We start from the raw sequence: 25,025 nt of genomic DNA, 5'->3' as shown, positions 1-25,025 counted from the left end.
GGCTAGGATGGGGGGTGGGCAAAAATTTTGTTTGCTCGAAATTGAGAATAAGATCAAGGTCTGACGTAAAAAACTCTTGGTCGGTTCTACATCCGACGGCTGGAAGATTGCCATTCACTTGCAGGAGGTGGAAAATAGCATGCCGGGGGCCTTACCTGCCAATTTTTAGGACGTCCATGAGGTGTTCAAAGAGAGTCTGATATCGGTCCCACAGTATACCGCAAAAAGAACAATGAACCAGGTAATGGGAAGGGAGGATGACCCCGGGTGACTGGAGGGCTTTAGAAACCAACGAAGCTGCGAGAACAAACATGGCAAAGGAAAAGCAGCGATAGAAGTTAAAGGTTTGTCCATTCCGTCAGTCCTTTATGACATGTACCATCCTTGATGTTGCACATTCTTGTATCGAGCGATTTATAACTTTTAATTATGAGAGAGTGGTCTTTGTTTAGGACACAACGACTGATGAGTTAACCATAATTGAGCGATCTCATTCAGCTGTTACAGGGCAAAGAGAAGGGGTGAGAGCGGGCTTTGAGTAAACTCAAAAGAGGGTTGCTGCTGTAGATCCTTCCTTCATTACGCCAGGTGAACCGATCATCGCTTCTTCGCTGACTGTCTGACCCGCTGCTACCATTCTTGATGTTGTGCCTTGTGAGCTCATTAAAATAACTCTGGAGGTGAAAGTTGGGAGAAAAAATTGGACTTATAGCAAGGCACTGGAAAAATGAGAATGATAAGAATTTCAGAGGCCATTGTATGCCGCCAATCCGTCCATTCCTTACGAGCTTCTCAGAATGTCACAGAAGATAACGAGGATGTAAGATATGATAATTGGGTGCACATGTAATATTAAAATTTAGAGTGTTTGATATGCAATTTAATAAGAATTGGATGGTTTGTATGTAGATCCCCTATTTTAATTTTTAATATTTTTGTCATACATATGTTATGTGTGTGATATGTATGTAAATTAAAAGATTAAAAAAAATTTTATGTGATCCCCCGTCTCCCGGTTATCCGCCGGCCGAACCTAAACCCCCAAAACCCTAAACGCACGTCCTCCATTATTACCTCTCCGGCGGCGGTGCGCTATGCGTTTCCTCCCATCAACATACACTGCAGGCACCTTATCTCTCTTCCTTCGGTATCGTCGGTTCCTTTCTTTCACCACCACCACCACCTCATTCTCCTCTCGAAAGCTCAAAAACCTCCATTACCGCAACCGCACTCGAGCCCTAACCGAAGCCAAGCTCGCACTCACCGAATACCTTCACGCCACTCGCGCTCTTCCCTTTACTCTTGCCGACCACATTGCTTCCAACTCTCCCATCTCTCTCTCTACTTTCGTCTCCCAAATTCCTTTCAACAAAGCGATTCCCTCCGACTTCCCTCGCATCATTCGCAGCTTCTTCGCTTACCGTCCCGTCAACGAGTTCGACTTCTTCTACGAGAGCATCGGACTTGCTCCCTCCCACCCTTCGCTCCCTTCTGGTACTCCACTCTTCCTTTCCGACGACGCGCGACTTCTTGCCACTGTTTCGTCTCTGCTCCGGTTTGGCTTCCCATGGACTCTCCTCGGCTTGCTTTACCTTAATTCCCCGTCTATTTTCTCTTCTCCGCCAGGCCATCTTCTCAATCGGCTTCAGCGGTTTGAGGCCCTGGGATTCACTCGCGTTTCCGTGATCGCCATTTGCCTTGCTTTTCCGTCGACTCTTTCGGCGGTGGAGGAAGATGTGGAGATCGAACGACTCTTTCGCGACCTTAAAGTTGTGTTTGTCGACTATGGCCTTGACGGCTGCGCTGGAGATGATGTGGAGCTGCTCCTTCGCTTCTGCAGGAGAATTCGCATATTTTATGATATGTGTTCATGGAAGGAGGGTATGGGGGAGCTCATGGGCCGGAGCAAGAGGATATTTGTGGAGATAGAGGAGTCCGGCCTTACTCAAAAGTTAGGATTTTTTTTGAAATTGGGCATGAGAAAGGATGAGGTAGGAGCTTTTACTCTGAAGAATGTAGAAGTTTTTGATTTTGATCTGGAAAATCCAGAGATTTTGATTCCAGATTACCTCATGCGCGTTGGATTGTGCAAAGAGGAAGTCGATTCTCTCACGAAGAGGCATCCCTATGTATTGGGGAAGAACAAATTAGGGAACTTGCCGGGAATATTGAGAACTTTGGACCTCGATAAGTGGTTTTGCACCAAAATTGTTGATGAGAAGAATATAAGTTTCCTTTCCCCTTCATATGCTAATGTTGATTCCTGTGATAACGAATTGGAGGCTGAGTTCGTGCAAGATTTAAAGAGGATAAAATTGGTAAAACAACACCAGTTTGTTGAAGTAAAAGTGGAGTTTTTTCTTAGTATTGGATTTGGGAAAAATAAGATGACAAGTAAAGCCATTGGGCTGGTTAGTGGCAACAAGGAGCTGCTGCAGAAGCGGTTTGATTGCCTTATTGGGATGGGAATTAAGTATGATATGCTTTGTAGAATTATAATCGCTGCACCAAAAATACTTAACCAGTGTGAAAACATGTTGCGAAAGAAGGTGAACTATCTCTGCCAGGACTTGGGCTACCCTATAGAGTATCTTAATAGTTTTCCCTCATTCTTATGTTTTGATCTAGAGAAGAGGATAAAACCCAGATATAAGATCTTAAATTGGCTTAGAGATAATGGAGTTGTGAAAAAGCCTTTTGCCCCTGCCACTGTTCTTGCCAACTCGGAGAAAAGGTTTATTTTTAACCTTTCATGCATTCATCCAGCAGCTCCCAAGCAATGGTTGGAATGTTTTTCCTCTCATAAGGACTGCAATGCTGATAAAGAGACCTGTTAGATTATCAAAATCATTTTTTGTTTTCTTCAGAACAATTAAGGGTTATCAATTGTTTCAGAAGAGATGGTATGCTGATCATGGATCCTATAGAATGGTGGGAGTTTGTCTTTATACTTTTATTCTCATTGTGATGGGGAATTGTGATGGGGAGCATAGAGCATACATTGCAGTCTCTCTTGGCTGAATTTGACTAATTTGTCTACTTGAGCATGGGCTTATGCACGAGTTGTTTCTCTGTTTCAGTAAGGTGTTTTTTACAGTGAACTTTGTGACATAATCCTTGAATCATGAGCTGTTACTTCATTCTTTGATTTATATAATGAATAAAATTCTAGTTATCACTGATATGAGTTATTGGCAAAATATTTCACTTCAATTTTATTACTTCATTTTACTATGATGGAAATTAGTAATTACCACTGATATGCATTGCTGGCAAAAGAATTTTGTATTGAGGCAACACGTTGTACAATCATTATCACGGGGATGTGTTCCTTTACCATCTAGGAAGCATTGTATCACTTTTGAAGAAACAGTGCCAGTTTATTTATCTTTTTGAAGAGGCTCTTTTTTTTATCTTTGATATGCTAGTAAATGATATTTTTAGAAACTATGCGGTTTCGTTACATATTTGGCATATGAGCATGAATGATCATTTTTGGAACTCTTCAAACAATTTAAATTGCTAGCTTTCATTTAGCCCTTTCTGACTGTATATATAGAGATTTTTTATTTTAATCAACTTAATGACACATGCAAAAGAATGTTCTCTTTTGAATAATGACACATTGTAATTTTTAAAAGTAATCTGTATGTGGAAACTAAAGGCTTGTTTTGGATCAATTTTGTTTTTTGTTTTTTCTTTTGTTTTTTAAAACATGTTTGCTTAATGTGTTTTTAACATGTTATTACTTTTTGTTTCTTAAAACAAATAAACATGTTTTTGAAAACAAACAACAAATTTTGGATGTTTAGAGTGTTTTCAAAAACAACCATATCTTAATCAAACGTACCAAACATGTTTTGCTCAAATCAAAGCATAAACAAAATTAAATAAAAACAAAAAATAGAAAAAAAAAACAAAAGTGATCCCAAACGGCCTCTAAAGAAATCCATAATGAGTTGTAAGCAAAAGATTTTTGGTGCTGTCTGGTTGCTAGTCATAGGAGTGTAGGATAAATTAAATGTGAGGAGTTTTAATTTTCTTGTTTTGAGTAGGGAGTAACTTAAGTTTAAAGCATTTTCATAGGGAACTCAGACTAATTCAAAATGGTTTTTTTTGTTGAATTTGGAATTCACGTAAATTGGGCAATTTTCAAATGCTGAAACTTGTAACCGACAACCTCAACTTCCTTGCCCATTGCATGTTGCAGTTACCACTGCTTGTTTCCATCCATTGCCATCTTTTCGCTGAGGCCCATCGTCACCTACTGCCACCATATAATGTTGTTGTTTCCATCACCATCTTTGTTTGAGTCTATTTTCATTGCTTTTTGATTCATTTGAGATATACTATATTAAAGACAAAGTCATCCTACCAAATAAGGATTAATTTTCAAATAAATCTATTGCAATTTCTGCATTTTTAAAATACATGTATTTTAAAAATATTTATATTTTGGCATAAAATATCTTAGTACCCATTTTTAAAGTATAATAATTTTTAAGATTATAATAACTATAGTAAAATCAATTTTATGAGCCATTAATAAAGAAGTTGAGTTTGAAAATAAAAATTTGAATTTGTTATGCTGAATTATAATTGGAGTAAAAAGAATGTAGTGTAACTAAAATTTATTGCATTTGGAATATTTTTTTTTTGTCTGGTTCGGTGTAAAATAAATATAAAATATAAATTTTTTGTGATTTGCTTGAAGTAAAATGATATCGACGTAGAGCTCAACAATAGCGGCGACTGTTATTAGGCCAATGGTGGTACCTGGTGATGGTTTTTTTTATAAAAATCATATCATTATTTATATTCCTTATATTTGGTTAATGTATTCTTGTCGTTAAAATTTAGCACTTACATGATCTTTTGATGTTGTTGACCAATACAATTTTAATTTGGTGCCCACTAAACTTGCATATCGCATGAGCCTTTTTCTTCATTCTTAGGCTTAATGTGGTTTAGCTTTTTCTTTTTTGTTGTGATAACATAGTTACCAAAAACCACACCTATGCTATTTGGGTGTAAAAAAGGTCACGTCTTTTTAGCAATATGCTCTACTGAAGTTTCTTTATATGGCACTTAGAAATGATTACGGTCCATTGAACATCTTGCTAAGCTCTACCTGAAAAGGTAGAATCCCATCCAAACAAGACATTAAGCTATAATATTTTTAAGATTTCTTGATTTGTACTAACTTTTGACTTTATATATTACCTCATTTTTTATCAGTGTTTAAAAATTGTGCAATTTGTGGAGTGAGTGAGGTGCATACGAAACTTATTCAGGCTTAGGTCTCATGATAGGTTATTGAAAAATATGTTTTAGTTGTTTGAGGTTCACTTGTGGTACCTGTAATGAGGCGCACGTCTCAATTTCAAAACTAGAAGATGTTGTACCTTCTTATTTGACTGCTTGATGCCGAATCATCATGTTGACAAAATTATGGATAGAGTAGGCTGATAAAAGTCAGGATGAGGTAGGATATTGATATATGTGTGGATGCGACAGGAGGGAAAACAATCAGCTACAATGAATATTTTAATGAAGATTCTCTAAGTGATGGAGTGGTAGATTCTTTTGAATTTGAACCCTCAAGTCATAATCTATTTATTTTAGATTTCTTGCTTATTTTTTAGCATTTTATGGCTTTTTATGATGTTATTTTGATAGTTTTGGACCACTCTTGGATATTCTTGTTTATTTATATTTTATTAATTTTTTTGTTTAATTTAAAGGTTTATGCATCACCTTTTAAAAAAAGCTTCTGTATATGATTGCGAAAATTTAAGCCCTATTTATTACTACTATGTTCTATGTTTTTTTATTTGATCACCTTAGTAAAAAAACATCTTTTAGATTTTTCTAGCATAATTCTATCAATTCTCAAACATTGATATAATTTTTCTGCGAAAGCATAACACGATACTCAAAGGGATTCCTCTTCTCTTCAAATTGAAAAATTCAAACAAATTGAATGTTTTAGTTAATTTGAAGTGTCTTATTAGAAAAATTGAACACAACAAATGTTTATGTCCATATTTAAGTAGAAATTGTATGAATAATTGAATAAAAATTCACAAATCCCTCATCCTTGCAAAGCCATTGACAGCCAATAATGGAGGAGAAATCCACCCTTAGCAGAGTATGACCATATACCATGAACTTAAAATTGAGTCAATATCTATTGATAAACAAAAATAAAAGAAATCTTTCTGTTAAAAAGGCGAATGCGGCAGAATCAAAGATATATAGTGATGATGAGGAATAAACTACTTATTGTAGGAGCTTTAACTTGTTATCAGCCTGAAAGATTATTGGGAAATCATCCCAATCAGCAGCTTCAAAGTACAAAAGGAAAAGAGTTGGCAGTGAGGACGAGTCATGAGATTCTTAGGTTTTGAAATTGAGGGCACAAATGTGACGTCAAGTGAACTAAACTTAGCTTTTATTTTTGAACCATTTGAGAGAAGAATTGATGAATCATGCATTCAAACAAGACATATGGAGCAGAGTGAAAGATGGCAATGACTGCATTCCAACATGCGTTGTGGAGGCGAAGATCCTTGTGGCCAAGTGAGGTGCTTTTCTGTGAGTTTTAGCTCCGCAAATTTTGGACTTTCATCACGAAAATGTACTTTGTAGTGTGCTTTTAATGAATCCGTTGTAAATATTAGTACTTGCACTATTATTAAAAGTTTTTCATATTACATATTTTTAGATTAGTGAGTAATAAATGACCATCTATGTTTTACACTTATTTGTAGAAGTAATTTTCATCATGTTTTGTTGCTTGCCTAATAAAAAAGTTAATAATTTTACCCAAAAAATTGTACGTGCTATTGAAATAGCCCTAAAAAAATTGAGGTAGAAAGGAAATTAGATGGAAAGAGGTAGTTCATTTTTATGAAGAAAAAATAAATGAGATAAATTAGTATTGACTCATGAAAAGTTATGTATAAGCATTTGCCCATAATAGTAAAGAAAAAGGTTGTAATGGTCCATGGACTATTTTTATGGGCCTACTGTTGGTCTAAACTATAAAGGCATTCAACATAGCTCCTCAATTTCTTAACTGTGCCCAAAATAATTTGTCCGTTGATTTATTTTGGGTCAATTTTGAGGTGTTAAGGAACCATTTTGTATCAAATTTTAGTAATTAAGGGACTAAATTGGTCATAAATTTCTTCCAAATAAATAATATAGGGATCATTTTGACCTTTTTCTCTATAATAATAGGGTAACCAACCACCTACACTTTTGGGGAGACACTTACCCAAGAATCTTAGTGCTCATCTTTCATCTATCCAAAAAACCTTCCATATATTGTCCTTTTATTGCATCATGAATTAATTGAGGTTGCTAGTGCGGGCTATTGATGGTTGGGAGGCACAATCAAATTTGCTGATTGGTTGAGAAGTATGATTTCACCAAAGGATATGGAAATGCTCGAGTCAAGACATGACAGAGTATGATCTTTATCAATCTAATGTAGCCAAAAACAAAAGAAGCATACTTGCAAGTAGATGGAGATAATATTGTTAAATGTATGCTTTAAAGTTGTAATACACTAGCGGTATGTATCGTGCGACTATGGTATCTGTATATCACATATTTTTGCGCACATCTGTAATGCGTTGAGTGATCACATGAAGAACTTATTTGATACTCATTTGTTGGACATTTTTATAGTTTAGGTTCCATGCGTTTGAATCATGATACAAATTGGAAACTCTTGCATGCCTTTTAATCCATGTAGCTCCTAGCTTCGCTTTTTGTCGATAGAGATAAGATGTATTTGTTCTCGCTCTTAACACTTGCCTTAAACTATTGGACTGTTCTTGCAGCTTTTTAAACTTTTTTTCTTGCTTTCGGTATGCGTATTGTGGTTTGGGTTTTCACTCTATTCTCTCTTGGTCATGACTTGATGTGGTTTCCACTAGATCGAGTGGTTTGATTGCTTTACATGTAGTCTTCCCTTCTCTTAAGCTCTTTGTTATTATTTATTTTCATATTTTGCTCTTAATGCCGAGGCTCAGATGTGTAGAGTGGCTCGTCTTGCTCATCGGTGCGACGGGCTGAAGAGCGGGTTATCGTTTCATTGACCACGAACAATGAGGGGTGGATGAAAGCTGCCATGGGCAAGACCTATGTTGTCTCGTGCCGGCCCGAAATATCTTCACAACGCATGAATAAATCGAATATAATTTAATATATATATATATCTATCTATATATATATGTATATATATATATTAATTTCTTAAAAATTTTCTACTTGATTTTGCATTCATTGTGCATGATTTTTCATAATTTGTTTAAAATTTTTTAGGTCCAAGTGTTTTTCTTACTTTATTCTTCACTTAAATTTTTGTTTTTGTGCTTTAGATTTTGTTTTAAATTATATCTAATTTAATTTTTTTAAAATTTTAGCCATACGTGAAGTTGTCCATATTTATTATTCTTATTGCATGTATTATTTTATGTCTTGAAATTTGTTGCACGATAGGTTTTAGGTTTGTCTAATAAATGTAAGATGTGCACATTGGAGCAAAAGGAAACTCTTACATTGTATTGCACTTCAAAATATTGGGTGCGAAGTTGAATTTCACTATTATGATTGAAAACATTCCATTTGTTATATGGGGATTCATTCAGTCTAATAATGTAAACTTCACCCATGGCATATGGGGGAATCATTTATCCAAAGAGGCCCCATTTATCTATTTTGTTGGAAAATCATTGACCTGAAATAAGAGTTCTCTCTCTCTCTCTCACACACACACACAATCACTCACTCAATTTTCAGCTCTTCTAATAAATTCTTGCATAGTCGGTGAATCAATGATCTGACATGCGAGACTCAACTTTTTTTTTTATCTTTTTTCATGAGGATAACTTTTTTTTGTTTGAATTATTCAACTGAGGAAAGTCGGGAAAAATATGTAATGCTTCTTCTTAGTATTGTTTCTGTACAGAAAAATGGGTAAAATGGAAGAAATAGGTGCTTGAAAATAGAACAAACTGAGCTAATTCGTAAGCTTCAATCATCTGACTGTTGGCATTTTTCTCTCTTTGCAGCACCGCTTAGTAACTCCCCGCTCATTTGGGAGGAGGCTGATCCTGCTCCATTGCAAGTGAGAGGAAGCCTGTACCTATTTCTTTTCTGGTTGCTTGGAAATGCTGGTGGCCATGGAGATTTCGTATTATACATCCATGAGGGTTTCAGAGTTGTAGAAGATAAATTGAAGGTAACATAAAAACTTTTGTTTGCCTTGCAATAGTAATAATCTATGTGCAACATATGTTGAATAAAATTTCTTTATGCTCTTTTTGAAGAAATTAGGGCAATGAAAATTCATTTTATTAACAATTTCACATTTTTTGTTTGATTTTAATGTAATTTATAGAGAAGTGAATTCATTAAGGAAACACTGTCATGTTTTTCTTCATTTATATACCTACCATGCCCTAGTAAAAAATGAGAAGGTAAAAAATATTGGATTGTCTTTGTTTTTTGGATTTTCTTTTATTTTTTTTATGCTTCTTGGTGGAAACATGTGAAATCTAGAGAATTTTTTCTTGTATTCATCTTCATTGGTAGTGCCATGTAAGGGATCTTATATATTTATCAATGGAGAATAGCACAGCATAGAACAAAGGTTCTGTGGGATAATAACACATAGCACATGCTATGGTATGTGCTATTTTAAATATAGTGTAAAATATTAATAATTATAGATGAGATGTAGTTAAATATACATAACATTTATGAAAGGCAATTAGATTGTAAAATAAACTATAATGGTGATGAAAACAACTAAATTTATAAATGAAATTAACATCTTTTATATTGTTAAAATGTTGATTCTCAGGTTTAAATGCTCAATTAGTCAGAATTTAAAGCATTAATTTTGTCCTTAAATAATACAGTTGTAATATTGCAAATTAAACAAGAAAACGTTACGTTAAAATAATTTATAAAGATCTCAAGCTAATATATTGAAAGTCAATTATGAAGAGTTATCTGGATATAAAAGCTTGTATCAAACCAGTTTTTAAAGCTTGTTCATTGTACATAGAGTTCAATGATGGAACAACGCAGTAGCAGAATGTAAGACCATCCTAAACCTTTAAATTAAATTTCTACGTGTAGCCATCCACAACCAGTCACAAGCATAAAATCATCGTAAACCGTAAACATTTGCACAAGAAGACACGATGACTTGTAGGCGAAAAGGCTCTAACCATATCTTTCTTAGAACAATCGAGTACGAAGAGGTTTTGTTGTCAATGTCAATTGGAGTTGAAGTCCTCTACTAAAGTTGAAGCTGTCTTCATCACCTGGATTCAAAGCCGCTGTTCTCGCCTGGTTTCGAAGTCGTTGTCATCACCTGGACTCAAAGTCATCATTGCCTTGAGTCAATGCTATCGTTTGCTACGAGTTTAAGCAATTGCTTGGATGTAAGTTATGAAGACTTCGAAGTCTCAACTAGGGTTGGATCACATGTGTGATTTACGTTAGGAAAGTCCTAAACTCCTAACAAAAAGGAAATAAAATTAATGAAAAATTAATTAACTAAGTTTGATAATAGATTTAACTAATAAATTAGAACAATTAAGGAACGCATGTCTCAAGGGCAATGTGCTTTGTGTTATAACCTTTAAATAGTGTAAATAACACTATTTTGACTCAATTGTATCATGTTATGCAAATGGTGTGACAGAGCACCAAAGCTTGTTGTTCACAATTGACATTTATGGAACACCATGCTTTCAATGACGGTCTAGCGCTACACAAATAGTTTAGTGGGTCAGATAATTGTCGTGATGTGACTTAGGGGTTCACAAACCGGTGATGCTTTGGAGTTGTATGTGTGTCATCATAATTTCAATTATATTTTATCTGACATCATAATTTCAATTATATTCATAAGAATTATTTAAGGGGCTTTTTGGTTTGCTAAAAAAATGAATATGTATGAAATGAATGCAGTGTAATTAAAATGTAATGTATTTAAAATATTTTGGAGCTGTTTGGTTTGATGTAAGATAATTATGAGAGTTTATATCTTTTTGTTTGGTTTGAAGAAAAATAAAATTAATGTAAAATACTGGTGACGGTAGCTCTTTTTGTTTGGTAACAGTGGTTGTTGCCGACGATGATGGCGATGAGTGGTGGGAGATGGCAGTGACCTATAGCGGTGACGGTAGCTCTTTGCAGGGGAAATGGCTACGGCGGCAGCGATGATTGACTGTTGAGAGGTGACAGTGGTTGATGGAGGCAATGAATAGGGGTGTTCGACTTGTTAAAAAATAATATTATTCGTGTTCAGTATGTTAATATATCGAGCGCAAAAAAAGTTGTTCGTGTTCGGCTTGTTTACTAAGCAAGCTGAACACGAGCTGTTCGTGAACAATGAGCTGTTTTTACATCCCTAGTCACACAACTGTATGATATTAAGGATAGAGGAGAGATTTAAATTTTATTAATTATATTAAAATATTCACTTAAATAGAATTTAATATATTCTATTTTAAAATTAATAATTGATTATAAATTTGTAACCTTGTAGTCAATTAAATTATTTAAAAATAATACTCATCAATTATATAATATATAAATTTAATTTAATTATTTTGAGCCAAAATGAGTCGAACACGAACGGACAAATCTTTGCTAAAAAAATGTTCATATTCGACTCGTTTGCTTAGCAAACAAATTGAACACGAGCTACTTAACTAGTTGAACATGAGTTATTCATAAATGACAAACCATTTTGACAGCCTTGGCATTGATTGTTGGCAGCGACTGATGATGGGGGTTATTGGAAAATAATGATAATGGGCCATGGCGGTTGCTTCGTTGTTGCCGCTACAATTAGAGGGTGATGGTGCTCAAAGTTTAAAAAGGTGAAATTGGGAACTGAGGCATTTTGCTCTAGCGTAGCTTGGCGAGGTGTAAGCCTTGAGGAGGATCTATATGTAAGCAAAAGAAAATCGTTGAAATTAGAAATAATTCATAAATATAATATAAATCATTGATATAGTGATTTTAGTTTGTTATCATAAAGACAAAAATCACAAATCATAATATTAGATATTGATTTAAAATAAAAATTTGAATATGATTAAAAGTAAACATTCACTTAAACTTTAAATATTCAATGAGGTTCAAGATTCATAGTGGACTGATTATTGCTTTTATCATCTTCAAAAAATCATCATATTTATTATCATTTAATTCAATCTCATTTGCAACCTTAAAATGTTCATTCACCAGAAATTTTTTCTACTATCAATTGATCTTCAATCCAGTATAATTTAAAATAAAAGAATAAATTAACAACGGGTATGATGAATTCCTCAACAATAATTGAAAATTGATACATTTAATTCTGATGGAAACTAATATATATATATTTGAAAGCCAAAAAAGGCTAATATATTAAGTAGAAAGAAAGATATAGATACAATGTGTGGGAGAACCCAAACATGAAACCCTGCTAACTTAAAAACCACAAATGGTTTCAAAACTAGAAAAAACAAAAAAATAGATTAGATACTTGAATAAAAAGTCTAACAGTGCCGAAATACATAGTATCATGTGGCTAGAGAGCGATCCAATATGACATTGCCTCTACCTCTTGTTCTAGGAAAGGAGCAAGCTAATAAGCTGGTAAGATAAGCTGGTAAGATGATTGCTTGCCATTGCCAAAAGTAACCAATGTATCATCCAATATGTTCTCAAGCTGGAGTCAGCCTCCATTCTTCTTCTTCCTCCTGGAATAGACCTGCCATTCCTCTTCCTAAGAATCAGTCTGATGGGGTGGTAGAGCTAGAGCTGAAGCAAAAGGAAGAGCTGAAGCAAAAGGAATACCAACCGTAGTACTCACAATAGGTTCTAGTATATGTGAAGTATGAGTTGCCTTTACGCTGGATATTTCCCGAAGAAGTGGAGCTTCGAGGCTCTCCTGATTATCAGTCTGAACACTATCATTTGTAGGTAATAGTCCATCATTATTATTTTCTATGGGGTTTGAAGGCACCAACATCACATCACTGGCAGTAACAATAATAACAATGTCATCGAGGGGTCCTCAGGGGCAACAGACACCTCCCGTCTGGTAGTATCCTCCCCAGGTGGAACTAAAATGTTCAGAGCTGTGTGGTTAGACCCATCCTTATTCACTTGAACCTTAGTTTTTAAATTAGGATGAAGTTTGTGGCATTTATCAAGGATATGACCAAACATCTTACAGTGGGTACAATATGAGGGTCTGTGTTCCATTACGATTTGTTGCCAATATCCATTGTGGGTTGTGCCCAGCCAGACTTCAGTAACATCCGGTAAAGTAATATCTCTTTCCACAAGTATTTTGACCATCGAGGGTCTGGTTAGGTTGAAAGTAGGCAGATCTAGATTCAAAGGATCCCCTAGGATGACCCCAATAGAGTAGAGAATCTAATGGTGAAAAAAGTGCAGCTTGAGACCAGGTAAACTAAATCATACCGGTACAGTGAGAGTTTCATGATTTGGGTCGAAATTAGGAGACCACTTGAGTAACTTCATAGATTTTCCTGCGATATTAAGATATTTCTTGGAAAAAATTATGGTGCAGTCTTCAACCATTGTTAGTTGGATCAACACATGTCTCCCATCCATAAGTCCCATTTTCCACTTACCTACTGGCTTAAGATCATCTACACTCTTTTTGATAATATCCATAGATGGGTGTCCCCACTGAAATTTTCCAATTAGAGCAAACTTAAATTTTTCTGTCATGGTAGAAATTTCTGAGTCAAAGAAAAAAATTACTGCTTTTCTGACTTTCATACTTCCCTTCTTCACAAAAGGACAATTATCTGTACTATCGCGACATTCCTTATAGCTTGAGGGGATACCACCGCGGACTCCACTTGAGGGTTTTCCACCACGTGGGCAAAGGAGGCCTTTGCCGGTTCAGCCAAAGAAAAAGGAAGTGTCATCAGAGCAAGGGGATGTGCCAGCTGTCATCTGCAGCGAGAAGCTTGCGTCTGACTGGAGAGAGACGGGCGCAGAAGCAAAATAGAAGAATTGCTGTCAGGCTTGAGAGAAGCACTGGCGCAAACATGAACAAAAGAAGCATCGAAAATGAAGGAAAGAACCGTCGGGCGCGGAAAGCAGAAGCACAACGTCGAAACTGGACGCCGACGCAGAAAGCTAGCGCGCGGGAGAGAGGACGAAGCCGCAGAATCTCTACTTCGTTGTCGACGATCGCGGAAAATGACCATTCTGCTGATCAGGTGAGCCAATCCTTGGATGAAGAATGTTAGGTTTACACGAGGAGGAAGAAGAAGAACGGAGGATGACTCGAGCTAGAGAATCTATTGGATGATACATTAGTTACACATTAGTTACTACTGGCAATGACACTCATCTGACCAATTTATTAGCTGACTCCTTCCCTAGAACTAGAAACAAAGACAAGGTAAAATTGGGTTGAGTTCATAAGACAAGGTAAAATTGGGTTGAGTTCACTCGAACTCATCAATGCTACTCGCCCAACTCACCAAATGAACTCAACCCAAGTTTTAAAATTATTCGTCGTCTCAAAGTGAAGTCGTCGAATGCTTCGTTAGAACTTATCGTCTATCTAATCATGATCATTTTACATCAAAATTATTACTAGGAACTCAGAGGATTAGTCTATCTAATCAAGCTTCTCACTCCAAGATTTTCTTCTCTTTTTCCTTAATTGATTCACTTTGGTTAGCTCCATTGTTCAACACTTCATGCATTCATGGATATAACATATCAAAAGAGTTATATAAATACAAGTAAGATTTACATACGTACCACCCAATTCCTATCTATTTGCATACGTAACTCCTAAACTTCAATATTTGCATATATTGAAGTTTAATACTTACATAACTCCTAAACTTCAATACTTACATAATGCATGAAAAGATTTATTTCACCTTTTAAAAACTAAAATCACAATATTTTATGCGTGCTATGAAAGATTTTGGTGGTATAAATGCAAAAGGCAAAGTTTAGCTGTTAGATTTGTAAATACATATGAATTGGATGGCATGTATGTAAATGCAGAGTTATAAAAATTCAATTTCAGTTGAATCTGAACAAAGATCCAATAAAGAAAAACAAACGAAAAACTATGTCATGACATGATACACAAATTCAAACTCTCTTTCCTCATTACGCTCAGTCAACACCTATTCTTTTATTTTTGTTCTATCGTTCAAGAAAGATAAATATACAGCTATTAGTTAGTTATCCAACCAAATCATAATAAGCCAGAAGGAATCTGTTGGATATTAGGAAGAGCAGCTCACCAACCATAGCCCAACTCTCTACTCCTTATAAATCCCAATCATCCTCCACAAACTCCTCCACCATTCTAAACCCTAAGCTTCCTAACTCCAGCCTCAGCCACTTCTACATTCCCCCAAATGGCTCTCAATGGATCCCAACTCGCCCTCCTTGCTTTCCTCCTATCCACCCTCTTTGCCGGCTCCGCCGCGCAGTCGTCGAGCTCCTCCTGCACTTCCGCGCTCTTAAGCCTCTCGCCTTGCCTTAACTTCATCTCGGGCAACGCGACGACCCCACCGAGCTCGTGCTGCTCGCAACTCAGCTCTGTGGTCAACTCAGAACCTCAGTGCCTGTGTGCGGTGCTCAATGGGGACGCTGGGTCTGGGCTCGGCATCTCCATCAATAAGACTCGGGCGCTCACTCTGCCTGCCGCCTGCAAGGTTCAGACGCCGCCGATTAGCCAATGCAGCAGTAAGCTTCATGTTTGCCAAAATTTTGGATATTTTTGGTTAGGGGCGTAAAAAAATGACCCAACATGCCAACTCAACCCAATTTTGACTCGAAATATCTGGGTTCGGGTTAACTCAAATAATTTGCGTCCGGTTTGTTTAGGAATGCTAACTCGTTTAATTTTTTTGGGTCAGGTTCTGGTGACCTACCATGCCTAAATTGACTCGAAACGTACCCGCTAATTTGAAATCGACTCTAAATTGACCTTCCAACCTGAAATTAACTCTAGATTGACCCAAAATCGACACGAATTTCTTCCAAAACTGATCCGAATAACTCTTATACTTTATGGGTTATACGGGTTAGGCTCGGGGCAGCTAGTTGATAGCGAGTTTGGTTTGGGTCAAGCAATTTTGGCTCAAGTCAATTTGGTTCGAACCAGAACCCAATCCGCGAATCCGATTTAACACCTATACTGTTGTTTAATTCTCTTTGGGCAATTTGTTAAAGCTGGACTGTTTTGCAGCCTCTTCGTCACCGCCGTCCGCTGGTACCACTCCATCGACACCAAATAGTCCTTCAGGCGAGAATTTTGAATTTAATGGATAGATTGTGGTCTTCTTTTATTTTTGTTTTTGATTTTGAAATGATTGGATGCAGGTGGTGGAACGAAAAACAATCCATCGGTAAACACAGGTGCTGCAAATGGAATCACTGCTGATATTTCTGTTCCTCTTGTTCTCAGTCTGCTTCTCATGGTTCTGTTTTCTTCAGCTTCAGCCATCTCTTCATAAGATTTTTTATTGTTTTTTATTTTTTATTTTTTTGTTTATGTTAGAGAAAGAGGGGTTGTTGTTGTTGTTGTTGTGTCATTGAATGATTTAGCTGCTCTGAACAATAGATCTGTATTGATGTATGTTGTTGTATTCTTTGGAAGCAGAATAAAGAATTTATAAATCCACAGTTCTGTTATTGTTTTTGCATAAACTTGAATTGTCAAGCAGATATTGTTCTTTATCTAATTAAGTGCTGATTTTGGGACTGGTATTAATGATTTCAGAAGAGATGAAATGTTACGAATGAAGGGAGTTTGATTCTTTTATTAGAGACTCAGCATTAGTAGATTTACATGCATACCAGTAGATTCTTATCTATTTAGGTATGTAACACCAAAGCTTCAGTTTTCTTATGTTTGCCATTTTATGCATGCATGAGAGGGTGTATTTCACTTTTGAAAAGTTAACATGATGATAGTTTTTATGTGATAGGGATGATTTAGATGGTGTAAATGTAAGAAGGTTTGGGTGTTGGATGTGTAAATATAGATCCAACACCTTCACTTTTTGCATTTATATAATCTAATTCTTTCGTATCACATCAAAAATATCATTATTTTAAATTTTTAAAAAATAATATAGTGGTATTTTTTGTGATGTGAAAGATTATGGTTGAAGTGAATTTTCATTTTTGAAATGGGAATTAGATTTTTGATTGGATGATGAAGTAAACGCTCTTATGTAATATGAAACATTTCCTTCTCAGAACTTGTTTATAGGTGAAAGAAATCTAGTAAAAAATGTTGAGACGAGGATGCTTAGGTGGATAAGTGGCTTTATATTTGTCGAAAAAATGTGAAAAAAATATACTTGTAAAAGAAGTAGCGTAGCCTAGTGACAACCAAGATTTAAAAAATGGATAAATGTTCGTCGATTATTGATCTTCGACAGCCTAATAAGCTCAGTATGTTGTTAATGTTTAGACTTCGAGCTTAATTGTGGTCGGCTCGAATGAAATTTGATCCAAAATTTATGGCTTGAAACTTGCGTTTAATTTGATCCGATTTTTATCGGAGTCAAAATTAAAATGTACCAATTTTCGAGTGATTGTCGTTGTTCGAGCTATCTAAAACGTTCTCTCCTTTTACAATGTTTTGATTATTGTAAGATTTGATCACCTCTTGTACAACTCCGCTTTTAGATCTACTACTATAATTAAATACAATATATTTGGTTGAATGAACTTTATATTGTGTTAATTATTCACAGGTTTGAATGTGCATACTAATATTCATACATCGAGATCGTGGATGTACAATCTACTTTATCTGGATAGAAAATGGATCACCGAGGAGTTCTTGAACGGTGTCAAGACATTTGTGGAAGCTGCATCTCAACAGCCGATTTATTTATCTGAGGGTAGTTTTCAGTATTCATGTTTGAAACACAGAAATTGAGTACACCTAATGCTTCACAAAATGAGATATGATCTGTACTGTCGAGGATTTCAATCTGATTACTGGACTTAGACTTTATATGGGGAGGTTGATCATAAAACATTCAGCTTTGCCCCTTCGACGAGTTATGATCCTTTACCTGGATTTGACTCAAACAGATTTGAAGAAATGATCTTTGATGGAAAAAGACATCATTATGCAGGCCAAGTGCAGCAGAAAGTGACACTAAATCCAGAGGCTCGAACATTTTGTAATTTATTGAATGCTGCTCAAAGGCCACTGTGGGAGGGTTGCACGTCTCACACTAAGTTATCTGTAGCTCTTAGAATGCTGAAAATTAAAATAGAGTACAACAAACCTTGAGAGTGCTTCAATCAGTTTGCAGGTATGCTGAAAGAGACTAATCCATCAGAAAATTTAGTTTATGAAGATTTATACAGAGAAAAAGTTGGTCTACAAGTTAGGCTTTAAAGTAGAGAAGATTGATTGCTATGTAAATGGATGCATGCTTTATTACAAGAGTAGCACGATAGAGACTCAATGTAGATTTTTATAATTCTCCTAGATTGAAACCTCATATCAGAAAAAGTAGGATGCAGAAGGAAGTTCTGTTCAAGCGGCTCTTTTATCTACCACTTTTTCCACGTCTACAGAGGTTGTACAGTTCTATGCATACTACTCGACATATGATGTGGCGTCAAAGCAAAACAGGAGAAAACAACTCAATGAGTCATCCAACAAGTGAGGAGGTGTGGAAATATTTTGATCGCTCATATCTGAGTTTGCTGCAGTGGTACGTGACGTTTGGCTTGACTCATGCTCAGATGGCTTTATAGTGTGCAATCAAACCGCATCACTCATATCCTGAGTTTTAGTTTATTACGTACTATGTTGTTATTTACACTAATTACTAAAATTTATTCTCTTTGTTGCAGATGTCGACTGGAGGCAGTGAAGGTCTCCCTCCCCACTCGGGAAGATGTGGAGCACATCGCTATCTGATAAAGAAGAATGTCAGGAGAGGCCTCCCGACTTTGGCACCCACTCCCACCCTAGCTCCCACACCCAACCCCACCCCTGCCCCCGAATGCGCTCCCGCCCCCAACATTGCCCCTGCCCCTGCTCCTGCCTCCTTCCCCACCTCCACAGAGCCCCCCCGCCTTGGCCACCCACTCCCACCCTAGCTCCCACACCCAACCCCACCCCTGCCCCCGAATGCGCTCCCGCCCCCAACATTGCCCCTGCCCCTGCTCCTGCCTCCTTCCCCACCTCCACCCCTACCCCCACCCACACTCTCACGCTGCCCCGAACTCCATTTCCACCCCCACTGTTATACCCACCCCACCCCAATCCCTGCCCTCGCCCTTACCTCTACCCCGACTATAGCGTGCATTAAAGGCCCACACTACCTCTACTACACAGGAGCGCAAGCAGCAATAGGCTATTAATTGTGGTTGACAACCAAGATTATAGGTAAAATATGAATAAATGTTCATCGATTATTGTTCTTCGAGAATATAAAAACCTCAGTAGGCTGTTAATTATGGTCGGCTCAAAAGAAATTTGATCCAAAATTCATGCTCAAACTTGTGTCATTTAAGTAGATCTGATTTTTATCTGAGCCAAAAATTAAAATCTACCAATTTTCGAGCCATTGTCGTTGTTTGAGCTATCTAAAATGTTCTTTCCTTTTACAGTGTGTTGATCATTGTCAAGTTTGATCAACTCTTATTACAACTCCACCTGTAGATTTACTACTTATTGATCTCACTTTTATTGGGTCTAGTCTTTCTTACTTAGAAGCCTAGTATCTAGCCATAAAACCTTCCTGTTGACTATCCTAGAGGACTAGTGATGAAACCCTCCCCCCTTAGAAATTTTACATACATATCTTTGTTTTTCTTGGAGTTCCACATGTTTGGTTCTAACCTCTAGCACTTAGTAGGATGGAACTAACATGGGGGAGCTCTAGAAGAGTTCTCATAGGACTGTCTGTCCTTAGGGTTAGCCCTGGGTGATATGGTCTTAGTCAGTTTCAAACACACACACTTGAACCCCTCACTTTTACTCACAACTTAAAATCCTAAACTAAACATGCTTAGCCTGATTCCCTACTCTTTTAGAAACTCATGTGGCTTTAGACACTCATGTGGCTGGTCCCCCAAACCCTTAGCCTTTGGCTAGGATGGCTAAGACCAACACATGAAGGGTCTAAAATAGAAGATTTCCTTAGTCTCATGGCACCATAAAGGTAATTTTGTGATTAGTCTTCTCATTAAACCCCAATTTAGCAAAAAAAATCAATTTTGGCCTTTTAGCCCCAAACTTTTCCATAATTACCAAAATGCCCATGAAACCCTAATTTTCCCAAAATTGCTCAAATTCTCAAATTCTTTTAAGAAATCATGGAAAACAATTTCAAACCACTTAAATTGCCCAAAACACCCCAAAATTCTCAAAATTCCGAAAATGCTCTTAAATTTACCAAAATTACCAAAATATCCCTCATGTTCAAAAAATTCCCAAAACCTCCCAAATTATTCCAAACCTCCTCTAAACCAATCTTAACCACCTATTGGGCCCAATTTGACCAAATAAAAAAACTTTAACCAAAATCCCAATTTGCCCCTAAATGTCCAAATTTCCCAAATTCATCCTAATTTCCACAAAATTCACTCCTATTTCACCCAATTTCAAACCCAAATCGAACATCAATAAGTCTACCCAATTTACACCAATTTGAAATCCAATTGAACCAACCTACAAACCCTAATTTCAATTTTAGGCCAAAATCTTCAATTTAACCATACCTTCAAATTCCGTTAAATTGAACCCCATAACCAATCCAATTTCCCCAATTTTGAATCATAAACTCTTCATAACACTCCTTTATACCAATTTGAACCCTCAATTGGCCTAGACCCTAACCCAAACCTAACCCAAATCCAATTTAAGTCAAAACCCCCAATGTAGCCAAAAAATCAAAATTTCATCAAATTGAACTCCATAACCTCTCAATTTCCACCTAATTGACTTCCCAATCACTCATGACAATATTATACACCAAATTGAACCTTTAGTTGATCTAAATCTAAACTCTGGCTAAGCCCAAACCCAAGTCCAAGCAAAATCCCATGGTTTTGAATCCAATTCCTAAACTCACTTCAAGCCATTTGTTTAGCCCAACCTTGGGCATCACAACCACATTTTAAACCTTAAGAGTCACCCTAGATCCACCTAGCCCACCTTAGTGGTGCCATGGATCAAGAGTCTCTTGATTTGTGGGATATCTTTCCATTTTTGGCTAAATGACTTAAGCTTATCATCGCAAGATTAAACCCCCATCCTGATCACAATTAAATCTCCCCTTGGTTTCCCTGCACCACCTAGCCACTAGCTCAACCATGGCCGGCCGGCCTAGTGGCCTAAAAACACCCACGCAACTTCGTCCCACTACTCTTTATAGCGACAACACTTCAACTATCGCTTTGGCCCACAACCTAGTGTTTCACACACGTACTAAGCACATAGTGGTTGATTACCATTTCATTAGAGATCATCTCCGGCTCAAGCACATCACTATACACCACTTAATATCTGATGATCAAGTTGCAGATCATCTTACCAAAGCTCTTTCGATCAATCAACATAAGGACCTTACCAACAAGCGGACGATCTCGTCCCTCGACCATCAGCTTGAAGGGGGATAACCAACATATCATCCTCTACGAGATTGGCTCGACTCCCCTTCCTCGTGTTAGCCCCTTGCCGCCTCCTCTTCCTCGATCTAGAGCAGCTAGGGTTACCTACATTAAAGGAAAAGTTACATTAGCTGTATATATAAATGTCTATTGTATCCTTGGCTACATTTACAAGTATGCCACTCTGTCTATCTTTCTATGTATATCTCCGGTCTCTTGTATGAATGCATGCTTATAATGAAATATCAAGATTAGCTACTTATCTTTCTTCAATCTCTCTTCTTCTCCTCTTTTGCCATTGTCTTTAAAAACTAGAAAGACTTACATACATACCACCCAATTCCAATCTATTTACATGCCTAACACCTAAACTTCAAATTTTATGTACATACCCACCTTATCAATCTATGTAAAAATTTATTTCACTTTTTAAAAGTTAAAATCTAGACATTTATTATGTAATAGGAAAGATTTTAGTGGTATAAATGTAAAAAAGGCTAAGCTTAGCTATTAGATCTGTAAATACACATGAATTCGATGGTATGTATGTAGTCGTAGATGCCCAAAGTCAATATAAATACAATTTCAGTTGAATCTGAGCAAAGATCCCATAAAGAAAACAAAAGACAAAAGTATGCAATGACTTGATAGACAAATTCAAACTCTCTTTGCTCATCTCGCTCAGTCAACACTTCATTCTATATTTTTTTGTTCTATCGTCCAAGAAAGATAGATAAATACAGCTATTAGTTAGTTATCCAACCAAATCATAGTAAGCCAAAAGCAACCTGTTGGACATTAGGAAGAGCAGCTCACCAACCTCAGCTCAACTCTCTACTCCTTATAAAACCCAATCATCCTCCACAGTCTCCTCCACCATTCTAAACCCTAAGCTTCCTAATTCCAGCCTCTGCCACTTCTACATTCCCCCATATGGCTCTTAATGGATACCAACTCACCCTCTTTGCTTTCCTCCTATCCACCCTCTTTGCCGGCTCCGCCGCGCAGTCGTCGAGCTCCTCCTGCACTTCCGCGCTCTTAAGCCTCTCGACCTGCTTGAACTTCATCTCGGGCAACGCAATGACGCCACCGAGCTCGTGCTGCTCCCAACTCAACTCAGTGGTCAACTCGGAACCTCAGTGCCTGTGTGCGGTGCTCAATGGGGACGCTGCGTCCGGGCTCGGCATCTCCATCAACACGACCAAGGCGCTCGCTCTGCCTACCGCTTGCAAGGTTCATACGCCGCCAATTAGCCAATGCAGTAGTAAGCTTCATCTTTGTCAAATCATTTTGTTTAGGAATCTTAAAAATTTACCCGACACATCAACTAGACCAGAAGTCAACTTGAAAAATTTAGGTTCAAATTGACCCAAGTAATTTCTAAGTTAGGTTTGCGATAGAAATAATAAACCGTTGAATTTTTTGGACTGGGTCTGGCCTGACATGCCAATCTAAAATTGATCAGAAATTAACCACTAACCTGAAATTGACCTGCCAACCCGAAACTAAGTCAAACTTGACCCAAAATGGCCATGAATTTGACTCGAATAGCTATTATAGTTAAACGGGTTTATATGTTGGATTCGGGACGGCAGGTTGTAGGTGGGCCAGGTTCGAGTTGGACTATATTATTCATGTCAGACCCGAACCCGAACCCGAACGCGATCTGACCCTGCTTTTATTTAAATCTCTTTGGCCAATATGATAAAGCTGGACATTTTTGCAGCCTCTTCATCCCCGCCTTCCACTGGTACCACTCCGTCCACATCAAATAGTCCTTCAGGTGACATTTTTGAATCAAACTGACATTTTGGTTTTTGTTTTATTCTCTTTTATTCAGTTTGATTTTAATTTTAAAATGATTGGATGCAGGCGGTGGAACGAAAAATGTTCCATCGACAGACACAGGTGCTGCAAATAGATTCAATGCTGATGTTTATGTTCGCCTTCTTCTCAGTCTGCTTCTTGCGCTTTTGTTTTCTTCGGCTTAAGATTTATTTTATTTTTTGATTATTTGAGAGAATGAGGGGTTGTTGGTGTTGTTGTTTCATTGAATGATTAGCTGTGTTGAATAAATAGATTTGTATTGGTTTTATTTGTTTGGATGTATTCTTTGGAAGCAGCATAAAGAATTAATAAATCCACTGTTCATTTTTTTTTTTGGCAGACTTAAATTGCGCAATAGGGTTGGTGTAGCTCCTGTGACGGACAAAATTAGAGAAAGTCGTCTTAGATGGTTTGGTCACATTAGACGTCGATCATTTGATGATCTGATTAGGAGAGTAGATGTTTTAGATTCGACTTGTGTTAAGAAAGACAGAGGTAGACCTAGGAAGACTTGGGCTTGTTGTATTAAAAATGATCTTAATTTACTAGGATTAAAAAAAAATATGACACTAAATAAGACAGTGGAGACAAAAGGATTCATGTACCCGACCCCATGTAGTGACTTAAATTGCGCAGCAGATACTAATTATAAAGTTTCATTCAGATGATTGATATAAATTATGCTTCTGGGTTTGCTGTTTTATTTATATGAGGATGTGCTGAATAAAATTTACTATTTTATTGTGAGATGGATGTCATTAGGGGTTTAAACGAGCAGAACACGACCCAGACTCCGCTCATACTCGACTCGTTAAAAAATAACAATGTTCATGTACGGCTCGTTCATATTTCGAACAGAAAAAGTATGTCTGTTTTCGACTCATTTGCTTAGCGAGTCGAACGCGAGTTGTTCACGAACAAAAAGTCGTTTTGACTACCCTAATTATGCAGTCGTAATATATTAAGCGTTGAAGCAATAATTAATTATTGTTTATATTAAAACATCATTTAAATATAATTTAATATATATTTTTGATCATTTAAATATAATTTAACAGAAAAATTATAATTTAATATATTAGCCGATGGTTATTCCTCAGATACCGTCATTGCTTCTTCTCCGAGAAAAGAAGTTCACGACCCGTGGGCCTTCTACCTCCACGCGGCATTGCTCCGTCAGGCTTTCGCCCATAGCGGAAAATTCCCCACTGCTGCCTCCCGTAGGAGTCTGGGCCGTGTCTCAGTCCCAGTGTGGCTGATCATCTTCTCGGACCAGCTACTGATCATCGCCTTGGTAAGCTATTGCCTCACCAACTAGCTAATCAGACGCGAGCCCCTCCTCGGGCGGATTCCTCCTTTTGCTCCTCAGCCTACGGGGTATTAGCAACCGTTTCCAGTTGTTGTTCCCCTCCCAAGGGCAGGTTCTTCCGCGTTACCCCCCCGTCCGCCACTGGAAACACCACTTCCCGTCCGACTTGCATGTGTTAAGAATG

The 25,025-nt window shown here is 37.1% G+C and overlaps 3 protein-coding genes across 4 annotated transcripts; all 3 read left to right on the top strand.

The window, feature by feature from the left end:
• Positions 1–991: 991 nt before the first annotated feature.
• Positions 992–2,968, top strand: LOC110032424 (transcription termination factor MTEF18, mitochondrial). The gene has a single exon (XM_020736056.1). It carries the CDS (start codon positions 1,095–1,097, stop codon positions 2,835–2,837), a length of 1,743 nt encoding a protein of 580 aa, XP_020591715.1. The 5' UTR covers positions 992–1,094; the 3' UTR covers positions 2,838–2,968.
• Positions 2,969–2,998: 30 nt separating this feature from the next.
• Positions 2,999–16,743, top strand: LOC110032423 (non-specific lipid transfer protein GPI-anchored 2-like). Of its 2 annotated transcripts, none has more exons than XR_002294853.1 (3): positions 2,999–3,084; positions 9,087–9,256; positions 16,298–16,355. XR_002294853.1 is itself a non-coding variant. In XM_020736055.1 (3 exons), exons 1-3 carry the CDS (start codon positions 15,462–15,464, stop codon positions 16,563–16,565), a joined length of 522 nt encoding a protein of 173 aa, XP_020591714.1. In that variant the 5' UTR covers positions 15,130–15,461; the 3' UTR covers positions 16,566–16,743. The 2 variants fall into 2 exon arrangements, 1 of the variants encoding a protein (XP_020591714.1); XM_020736055.1 differs by lacking the exons at positions 2,999–3,084; positions 9,087–9,256 and adding exons at positions 15,130–15,792; positions 16,432–16,743 and having other exon boundaries at positions 16,298–16,354.
• Positions 16,744–22,594: 5,851 nt separating this feature from the next.
• Positions 22,595–23,781, top strand: LOC110032434 (non-specific lipid-transfer protein-like protein At5g64080). Its single transcript, XM_020736073.1, has 3 exons — positions 22,595–22,969; positions 23,432–23,488; positions 23,578–23,781. Exons 1-3 carry the CDS (start codon positions 22,639–22,641, stop codon positions 23,694–23,696), a joined length of 507 nt encoding a protein of 168 aa, XP_020591732.1. The 5' UTR covers positions 22,595–22,638; the 3' UTR covers positions 23,697–23,781.
• The last annotated feature ends 1,244 nt before the right edge of the window (positions 23,782–25,025 follow it).

Source organism: Phalaenopsis equestris, unplaced genomic scaffold, assembly GCF_001263595.1.
Source record: "Phalaenopsis equestris unplaced genomic scaffold, ASM126359v1 Scaffold000938, whole genome shotgun sequence".
NCBI lineage: Eukaryota > Viridiplantae > Streptophyta > Magnoliopsida > Asparagales > Orchidaceae > Phalaenopsis > Phalaenopsis equestris.
Note: the sequence above shows the minus strand (reverse complement) of the source record. Positions and strands in the feature narration are given on the sequence as shown.

Excerpts from the sequence above, each read along its gene's own strand:
- LOC110032424 (XM_020736056.1), top strand. The coding sequence starts at position 1,095 with ATGCGTTTCCTCCCATCAACATACACTGCAGGCACCTTATCTCTCTTC.
- LOC110032423 (XM_020736055.1), top strand. The coding sequence starts at position 15,462 with ATGGCTCTCAATGGATCCCAACTCGCCCTCCTTGCTTTCCTCCTATCC. Across the intron at positions 15,793-16,297 it reads GCCGATTAGCCAATGCAGCA|CCTCTTCGTCACCGCCGTCC; the intron begins GTAAGCTTCATG and ends ACTGTTTTGCAG. Across the intron at positions 16,355-16,431 it reads GACACCAAATAGTCCTTCAG|GTGGTGGAACGAAAAACAAT; the intron begins GCGAGAATTTTG and ends GATTGGATGCAG.
- LOC110032434 (XM_020736073.1), top strand. The coding sequence starts at position 22,639 with ATGGCTCTTAATGGATACCAACTCACCCTCTTTGCTTTCCTCCTATCC. Across the intron at positions 22,970-23,431 it reads GCCAATTAGCCAATGCAGTA|CCTCTTCATCCCCGCCTTCC; the intron begins GTAAGCTTCATC and ends ACATTTTTGCAG. Across the intron at positions 23,489-23,577 it reads CACATCAAATAGTCCTTCAG|GCGGTGGAACGAAAAATGTT; the intron begins GTGACATTTTTG and ends GATTGGATGCAG.